This window comes from Poromitra crassiceps (assembly GCF_964638095.1).
Source record: "Poromitra crassiceps genome assembly, chromosome: 2".
NCBI classification, from domain to species: domain Eukaryota; kingdom Metazoa; phylum Chordata; class Actinopteri; order Beryciformes; family Melamphaidae; genus Poromitra; species Poromitra crassiceps.
The window spans coordinates 74,744,534-74,754,533 of record NC_139624.1 but is presented as its reverse complement, the minus strand read 5'-3'; the positions used below and the strand labels follow the sequence as shown (position 1 = coordinate 74,754,533).

General features: G+C 43.6%; 2 protein-coding genes across 2 annotated transcripts in view; one reads left to right on the top strand and one right to left on the bottom strand.

Moving 5' to 3' along the window:
• Window positions 1-4,696, top strand: part of arxa (aristaless related homeobox a) — a gene marked incomplete at its 3' end in the record, with an annotated part of 6,345 nt that extends 1,649 nt beyond the window's left edge. Inside the window, exons 3-5 of the mRNA XM_083659800.1 lie at window positions 1,249-1,294; window positions 3,468-3,796; window positions 4,441-4,696. Coding sequence (XP_083515926.1) covers window positions 1,249-1,294; window positions 3,468-3,796; window positions 4,441-4,696 — 631 coding nt within the window. The remainder of the gene's footprint in view (window positions 1-1,248; window positions 1,295-3,467; window positions 3,797-4,440) is intronic.
• Window positions 4,697-9,897: 5,201 nt separating this feature from the next.
• Window positions 9,898-10,000, bottom strand: part of pola1 (polymerase (DNA directed), alpha 1) — a 149,531-nt gene continuing 149,428 nt past the window's right edge. The window contains exon 37 of the mRNA XM_083632051.1: window positions 9,898-10,000. This exon is cut by the window's right edge and continues 1,283 nt beyond it. The gene's annotated coding sequence lies outside the window, so the exon portion shown is untranslated.

The following is a 10,000-nucleotide window of genomic DNA, read 5'->3' as shown; positions in this document are numbered from 1 at the left end:
TAACAACAATAACAACATAGGCCTATAACAATAACTTAATAAGAATCATATTAGCTTAATATAACAATAATAATAATAATAATAATAATAATAATAATAATAATAATAACAAGAACAATAATAATAACAATAATAATGATACTAATAACAACAACAACAGCAACAACAACAACGATAATAATAATGCTATTATCTATGGCTATGAATCTAATTGAAACAAAATGCACGGGGGAAACTCATAGCTTAAACCATGCATCATACATCATAATAATTTGATGCAGTGAAGTGAAGGTGATAATTAATTACATTTATTTGTGAATAAACACTTCCAGCATTCATAAAATCCTCCAAAAAGTCCCACTAATTCCAGACGTCTGTAACTGGACACTGCAGTTCACACATCATAAAATGTCCAACACCCGTGCCTTGCACAAGTGAACACAAAAGGTCTAAGTGGCAGCATACGGTCATTTTGTTACATAATATCCTATATTGTTACAGATGGCAACAATGTAATTCTCATGAGAAAAATTATCCTATGCGCTGCTCACATTACCTGGGCTGGGCATAATGCGGATACATTCGGGGTTTCCTATAAGGGGGAAGCAGCCAATCACACTGGAAGTTAGTTGACATTTTCTGAGGATAAGGGGAAATATGCATGGTGTAATTTAAGATTTTTTTATGCAAAATATAATCGTTTTGTGACTTTTTTTTCGAAAGTCATCTACAAATAGGCTAATATTTATCAGACTTTGCACATAAATTAGCATTTTCATGGGAATCTGCAAAATTATGTTAGGCTTTTACAATACAAAAAAATCTATATCTTCGAGTTTTGCCCCCCATTGGGATTACCTATTCATATCTTCGAATCGATTTATTTTAAGGCGACTTGTAGGTCTAATTTGCGCTGCAAACCCATCTTGTATTTGAGGGAACTTCAATTGCTTTGTGGCAGGCTAGTTTAGATGTCATTATTTCAACCATTATGTTGTTACACTGACAAGCTAGGCTAAAGAAAATGTAACAATCACTAGGCCTATTTCTACCCATTCATGACAGGGGAGGGAAATAGAATATGGCTATATGGCGTCTTTCTGCAGTTCATGCCGGTGGAAAAAATGAGCCTATTTTGGTCGTCTATTGTTGACAGTGAACAACACAGGGGACAAAACAGCAATTCTACATTGCTCCCAAACGGTGGCCTGTAACCTTGAATCTTTTCTTTCGTTCTTTCTTTTTCAGAGAAGAACTCGCAATGCGTCTGGATCTCACCGAGGCCCGTGTGCAAGTAAGTGATCCCGCTATCTTTATCTGAGAGAAACCCACGACTCGTAAATCAAATAGAAGAAAACATGCTCTATAATGTTTTATATCCTCTAACTATGTCCCTCCTACACTGTGTGATGGATAATAAACGCTGATGCGTCACTGATTCTGCATCGACGATTACGCACACGCCGGGCCAATTTGAGACAGTAATTTATTACAGTCAAAATGTGTTAAATGGCCCCAATCGCTGCGCGGGGAAGGTCTTTCCTGTTATTGAATGTTATTACACGCGATCGGGGGACGTTTTAGTGGCAATTAAGTCGACGCTGGTGATTCATAAAAAGCTCACTTAGTGCAGGAGCAAACATCGTCTATTCCTGGGATGAGATGCTGTTTGGATTCCCATCCAGGGGGAGAGAGGGGGCGAGGCCGAGAGATGTGTGTGTGTGTGTGTGTGTGTGTGTGTGTGGGTGTAGGGAGGGAGAGAGAGAGGGCCAGAGGGGGGTGGGGGGGGGGGGTGGTGGGGGAGGGATAATGCTATTTGATTTCCCATTATGTGATTGCAATAGACCTGCATTGATCCGATGCCTTGCACTTGGGAGCGAATGAGAGACCATTAAAGGTGTTTGCTCCCCCCCTCCCTCCCTCCCCTCTCTTCTTCTCCACTGAAAGCGTGGCTTGCATGTCGAAACCCCGGGCTCATAACCAGAGAGACAGTTCAAACACGGTGGAGGCTCCGGGGTTATGGCCCACGGTAAAACAACAGATGTCTCTTTAGGGACCTGTAGGTGAACAAATCACTTAACGGGCGCCATCAGGAGGTGATAAAAACTCATAAATTCCCGAGGGGCTATGTAATGCTAAACAGCCCTCAGGGAATAATAATGCTGTGTAGTCAGTGTCGCTCAAGCTCGCTCGTTCAATCACTTTCCTCATGTTGACATTTTCCCTCATTGTGAGAGCCCCGTGCTTCTGCAGTGCAAACTGGGCACCGGCGGATGCGTGGGAAAGTTAAATACTCTCTTGGATGGAAGTCAGTTGTTCTACATTTCCAAGAATTTAATTTAAAGCGCATTAATTGTTTGCGGGGCTGGTTCAGCGGTTATTTTCGCGATTCTTTTGTTAACACCGCTCTTAATTATCTCACCCCACCCCGAAGCCCTTCTTGGACGGGGTTGTTTAATTAGACTGAAAGTAGACTATAAGGGACTGTGAGCGCCAGGGTTCACTTGCATGTAATTACCGTTGACTTTCCGCCTATTGGCCACCACCTGAACTGAGGACTAGTGGTCTACAGTGACACAACACTCAATAGAGGCTCATGGTAATTAAAATGAAGAATTGTTACTTTGGGGTTGCGTTGCAAATAAAGTTGAAGCATAAATTATTTGTAGCATGGAAGAAAAATGGCGTCAGACACTAAGCAGTAGCAGGTGCAATCAATCAGTCTGACTTGTTCCAATTGATTTTTTTTTAAATAATCGATTCATCGTTTATACCAGGGGTGTTCAAACCCCACAGTTTACTTGCCATATAGTTTCGCTAAATTCCTGAAGCCTATATGGGATCAGGATTATGTTATTTGATTCCAATAATTATTTGATCTCAACAATTGAGACAATACAGTATAGCTTCAGACTAATGGTCTGTCTGAAGGCATTTATTTGTTTCTGACTTTGTGAAAGTGGGAAACACAGTAGCCTAAAGTTCCCAAATACTGTATTTCAACTATCGCAAAAATCACACACAGGCTATTCTATGTGATTTATAACTAATGTAATATTTTTTTCACTTCCATTTACTGAGTCTCCCCTGAGACTGTTTGGAGTCCCCCTGGGGAGGCCGGCCTCCCACTTTGAAAACCTCTGGTTTAGACTAATCTTAAAAAAAAAAAAGATGGAATTCCGCAGCTTCTACTTCTGAGGATGTCATCTTGTGATCGACATTTTTCGCCATTTTGTGACCAAACGACAATGATTAGTCAATATCGACAGATTAATCGATAATGTAAATAATCGTTAGTTGCAGCCATGCATGAAGACTATTCTGATCACTTGAACCTTTTTCTTTTTTCCTCCTTTTCATCTCCCTGCCAGCGTCATCATCACTATAGGCAAAGCCAAAGGGGTGGACTTGTGGGAGGCTACACCTGCTCTCTTTAATCATCATCCTGCATGTGCTTCTCCCCTCAGGTGTGGTTTCAGAACCGCAGAGCCAAGTGGAGGAAGCGTGAGAAGGCAGGGGTGCAGGCCCACCCTGGGGGGCTGCCGTTCCCGGGCCCCCTGGCAGCGGCTCACCCTCTCAGCCATTACCTGGAGGGAGGGCCCTTCCCTCCCCACCCTCACCCGGCCCTGGAGTCCGCCTGGACGGCCGCTGCTGCTGCCGCCGCCTTCCCGGGGCTGGCCCCCCATCACCACAACGGCTCCGCCCCGCCCCTGGCCACTCCGCTCGGCCTGGGCACCTTTCTGGGCACGGCCGCCATGTTTCGCCACCCTGCCTTCATTGGACCCACCTTTGGCAGGTGAGCTGCACCCAAAGATCTAGTCTGACACTTCCTTAGACTTGTCTTCCTTTACGCCAGTGGTTCTAAAAGTGGGGTCCAGGGACACGCAGGGGTCCTTGAGGGGGTTCCAGGGGTCCCCCAGCCAAAAGGGGAATGATTTAGGCTATTTTCATCATAATTCCATCCATAAGTAACGCAATGACAGTATGCATGACTATTTTTGTTAATTCCATCCATAAGTAACGCAATGACAGAATGTATGACTATTTTTGTCATGAGTTTCATATACACTTTCTGTAATAAACAGCAAAAATCTTATCAGATGTGGGGCCCTGGGACAAAATCTTAACAAATTGGGGTCCGTGGTCTAATTTGTGTCATCTTAAGGGTCTTTGATGTGAAAAAGTTTGAGATCCACTGCTTTACTCTTCTTATATGCCATCATATGCCACAAACACCCACCTCTATCAACATCTGTCTGCAGCTGTACTTCACATGTATCCATGTACTTTACATAGTACTGACTGTAAACAACTACAATTGTACAGCTGTAGTGAAGGATGTGCACATGTAAACACAGTGTAGAAACTATGACTGAAAATGAGTGTAACTGATTGGTTCATATCTAGATGGTTGACAGTGTCTCTCTCTCTGTCTCCCAGGCTCTTCTCCAGTATGGGTCCACTGACCAGTGCTTCTACCGCCGCAGCTCTTCTCCGGCAGCCCGCTCCTCCTGTGGAGTCGCCCTCTCACCCGGGCCTTGTCCTCCCTGACCCTTCCTCCCCTGCCTCCTCGGCCGCAGCTGACCGCAGGGCCTCCAGCATCGCCGCGCTGCGCCTCAAAGCCAAGGAACACTCGGCACAGCTCACCCAGCTTAACATCCTGCCCACCGGAGCTCCAGGGAAGGAGGTGTGCTGAACACTCTACCCCAGCTATCGGCCTCTCTCTCCTGGGCTTATGTCCCATTCCATGCACCCCACCGTCCGTCCTCCCCCCCTCACATACCTCCGGAGGGCTGGAGCAGTACGCTCATCCCGATGTCCCACCCCTGATACCTCATTTCCCCCCAACAAAATAGCACGACCAAATTCAAAGAGCACTGGCTAAAGTGTGGGTATGTTTGTGTGCATGTGTGTGTTAGGGAAAGTAGTTAGTCAGATAATTACTACTATTGTAACATTGTTTCATGCTGAATAATACAGACATGCACCCACCTTCCTGAGTCACATGGTCACACTGATTTCAATATCGTTTTAGGTTCTTGGCGTAAAGAACAGTGAGAATATTTCAAGGCCCACTGTAAAAACTTTATCAGAATTAAAGTTGAACGTAGGTTCATATATTATTTATGGCAGCCATAAACACTGTCATCATAATATTTAACACAATTGTGTGATCCCTAAATATCTAAAATTACTACTTGAAATAGCCCCCATAAGATGGTATGCCACATGCATGCAGGTGCACACAGCAAATACACACACACACACACACACACACACACACATAAAGGGAGAGAAAGCGAGGTGAAGAGCCACAGGGGAACCAGACTTTTAGAAAGGATTCTTGTGCTACTTCAAATCTGGACAACACGAGCGCTCAGTGACAGTACTAATCCTGCTTAATCTGTATGCATTGATGTGGGCTGAGCTGGTTGGAGGAGGTCCCCCCCCAAACCAAAGGAAAACTGTCCATAGACCTTCCATAGCCTTCTCTACAAGCCTCAGTCAGTCTCCACTCCTCGCCTGTCCACCAGTCACCCTCAGCACCACAACTGACAGCCCACCTATTTGGAGAGTTGCTTTCCACTTCTAAATATCTCTGCGTCCAATCTCACATTCACTTTCACTGCCGATTAGCATAATTATAGCCTATAGGCCTAATTATTATTTTATATATTTTTTCCAGACGTATCCAGCACTTTCACTATCACATTTCCGCTGAGTTTGACTACAGGACATGCAAGCGAAGTTGAGATTTAGGTGTCTCTCTTATGGCCTGACTGTGTACATATTAATATGTAAAAAAGAAAAGAATGAAAAAATTAATAAAAAAAGGTTGATTTTCAAAACAGGGTCGTGTCTATTTCAAAAGAGACCATGTTTTGATTAATTGCACTTGGTGTAGTGTTTTATGAATGTCGCCCTGTGTAGAATTTCACCTGTGTTCATGAATTTATTAGGTTTTTAGATCATTATTTATGTCAAAATGTTTTCCCAAGGAATTGAGTGAAGGATATATTTTTTTTCTTATTAAGTGATTGTACGTATCCTGGTTTAATAATGCGAATTTGAATGAATCACATTGGTAAAATGAGTTATCCTTTATTATTTCAAATTGCTTTAGGACTGACATAGGCCTAAACCAGGAAAAATATGTGAAATAGAATATTAATAAAAACTGTTATAACGAAATTGTGTCTTCTGTCTTACATTGGAGTAATTAAAAATAATTTGGGTCGGTAAAATTCTTAATAAAAATTACCACACTTTTATGTAGGACTTGTTATGTGGTCAGATGTTTTACTAATACAAACTTTCACTTTATACACCAAAATATTCAATATTTATGCAATGTCTAACTTTAACAACATCATGTCTCCTGTTCAAAATAGCTGCAGGCCAATGGAGAGAGGGATGCAAACATTTTGGAGGAAGAATTTAGCACTTATTGTGTTTTTTGATTGTCCTTGTATCATCTAGGGACCCTATGGGACTGCAGATGAAATTTAGCTTCCTAGCTAAGTCTGGGACAGTTTGTGACTCTCCATTATCCCTGTCAAATAAAAAATAAAATAAATAAATATTGCAAATGGGCCACCTAAACAAGAGGAAATGTATAAGGGCCCAAATGGCAAATATAATTCAGTGCGCTGTGGGTGCTGTGGAGCCTCTTCAGTGGAGTTGACAAAATACAGACCATAATATTCATGAGCTTAATCCCCTGACATGTGAAACGTGCGACACAAAGGCGAGGGTTTTCAATTAGAGCGCCCACTTTATCCGGAGGCCCCGTCACAAAACTTCCTTTAAGATCCCTTAAAGGCGCTAAATTGGTGTTAACATCTGTAATGCCATGTCGATGGAAGCCAGTTCCCTTTGTCATTAATGAAGTAACAAACCACTTTATCAAGTCTTTCTCTCCTCACGAGCCCGCCCCCCTCGCAGTTAATTCCCCCAAATCTCCCCCCATTGGATCCCACTAACTGATGCAGGACTATTACAGCCAATCAATGGTTATTCTCCTCCATTTGACTCATCCATGGTGCCCGGCCAACTCGCGTGAAATTACCCTGCAGATTAACTTAGTCCCTGCTTTTTTTGATTTTATTGTCTGCATCTGTGAAAAACCTCTTCTTCTTCTTCCAGCCGCCTTGTTTCATAGGTCTATACACCTGTTGTTAATCACTCAATTTACTCCAAACAAGCAAGAATGAGATCAGATGATGAGGGACTGGTGGAGAAAGAGAAATGCTATTAATCAATATGTATATGAATTTGTCTTTGCATGGGCTTCCACACACACACATATCAGCCTATAGTACGCATGACAAGCTCACCCAGCTGCTCACCGTGGAGCACAATGCAAAAGAGACAGAGGATAAAAACCAATTTTCTCGTGTGTGCCCAATCCACCCTCCGTGATGTGAACTCAATGTTTTTAAAATTCCCTATTCTTTTGCTCAAGCCCAGTGGAGCGTGTCTTTTTCTCCTGTATGGCCCTATATAGGGTTTTGATGAGATTGTCGGTGGAGTTTTTTTTAATCTTATTGTGAATATAACTAATGAATGGCAAACCAATTTGTCCCTAATATCTGGGGAATGCCGGGAGGGCGGATGACCCGCTGAGAGCAGGGCTTAAACTTTCTTTCCAGCGCAAAAAGGCGAGAAAATTGAAATGCTGACGCAGGGGTGATGCGCCTCTGGATTCATAAAGTCACACTTGTTAGATGCATAGCCTGGCCCCAGACTCCTTGGCAATACTGCATGAATGATCAGAGTAATGAATGTGGATAGAAAAAGGGTGAATGACTGCATGGTCCAATCATAGGGTGTTTTCTTGCAAATTGAAAAAAAAATGGCGGGGGGGTTGTGTGGCTGCAGGAATTGGATTGAGCCAATGCATTGGGCCATATTAATCCCCGTACCCACCTCTCATAATACAGGTGTCCAAAAAATGCTCCCCATCCCTCCTCTTCCCCCCAAACATCAGGCCCATTTTCATCACTGCCATTGCCTCTGCTCCTTCCAGTTGTTGGGACTGATTTGGCTTCCCCTGGGCCTCGTCTCTCTCTCTCTCTCTCTCTCTCTCTCTCTCTACTGAGAGAATAGGCCCAATCACTATAGATCGCCCCAGCAGCCGGCTCAGTCCTCCTCGCTCAGTCCACAGGAGAGGAGCTCTAAAAAGGGGCTTTGATGAACACCCCCCCCCCCCCACACACTCCCTCCTGGAGGAGAACAGGCGTTGAAAGGCCTGAATAGCAGCAGGGCCACGGCACTTTCCTCTCGGGCCCCTAATTCCCCGTCTCTCTTGCTCTCATCCAATTAGCTCAGTGTATTAAGCGGTTTATGGTCTCATAACCGCCCTTTCAGCTCCGACAAGGGAGACACTTTGCAATAGGACCAGCTCTCCTTTTGACACCCTCTCTCTCTCTTCTCGCTGCTTGTATATTCCACCGCGGCGCTATGAATAATAGGGACAGAATGGACGACTAATTCCCTCATCAAAGCACTACCTTGTTCATCGCTGGTCAAAACGACAAGCAATAAAGATTAACAGCACAATTACAAAGAGACTTGTTCGACCTTATTAGCTTAGCCGGGTCGAATTAATGCGGAGAATCCATTTGACTGGGTTTACTGCTCCAAACCGGGGGCCCCCACATTAAAAAAAAGCTGCAGCACACTGCAGCCATGGTGGTGCTGATGGGAGAAGCAGGCCCGTTCAGATCTACACATCCTTTCCCAAAAATTACAATATGGAAAAGTTAGTTTTTTCCATAATTCCTTTCAAAAAGTGACACTTTCATAGATTATAGATTCATTACACACAAAGTGAAATATTTCTACCCTTTGTTTCATTTTTCATAATTTTGGCCTACTGATGGGGGGGACTGGTAGTGGCAAGAAGTCCTGACGGCTGATTTGATAGAAAAAATGGATAAAGTTATAGGGAACAGGCTCTCAATGCAGCGAGACTCTCTTCCTCACACAGCATGCTGCGCTATTCATTGCATATAGTGAATCAGGGTTTAAGTGTTCAGCCCACTTAAGGTTGCCATTGGCAAAGTCATGGTGGCTTATAAAGTGATTTGTGAAGACGTGTTTATGGAAATGCACACCGAGATGGAGTCAAAATGCCCGTCGTCTATTTATTAACACAAAAGAGATGGATTCTTGGAAAAGTGCAGAAACACTCCTCAGACACTGTAGTTATAGGACTGCATTTCAACCAAGGCGGAGAAAATATACATATTCAGGAAAATGGCTAATCTCCCATTAGAAATGATCAGGAGCTGTGTATCCACTGAAGTCACGTAAAAAAACCAGGCGAAATCCCACCTGTATATTTAAATATGGTTTCATTATGTTTTATGCAGCCAAAGGGTGCTTGATTTAACCAGCTTGACACTCCAACAGCATCAAAAAGGGGGATATCACTCACAAAATTAAAAAGAGGAGCGCTTGATAGGTTTACAATTTCTGCTGCATTACATGTCTTCTCTTTTTATTCTGACACCCCCCCCCCCTCCAACCGACCGACCAGAGGAGGCGCTAGTGCAGCGACTAGGACACACACCCTCAATCCGCCTTCCCACCTGCAGACACAGCCAATCGTGCCTGTATGGAGACGCCCGACCAAGCCGGAGGTAACACGGGGGGCGCGAACCTGCAACTCTTATGTCGGTATAGGCAGGGAATGTACCGCTACATTACCCGGGCGGACGCCCTTCTCTAATGTCTTCCATCTTTCTCCATCCATGAATTTCTCTATGTTTATCCATCTCTCCATCTACTACCACTCCCAATCCTCCACTCCATCGCAAATAATATCACACAGGCTCAACATCTTATCCATTTGGCTTTTTATTGAAGTTTCAGCATCAAAAGGTTCTTCTCATCAATATTACAAATGACAGGAACAAAGTCTTTACCTAAAGCCCTCCTGAGCAATACATGTGTGATACATAGAAAATTACACGTATTAAAAACAATCTGCACA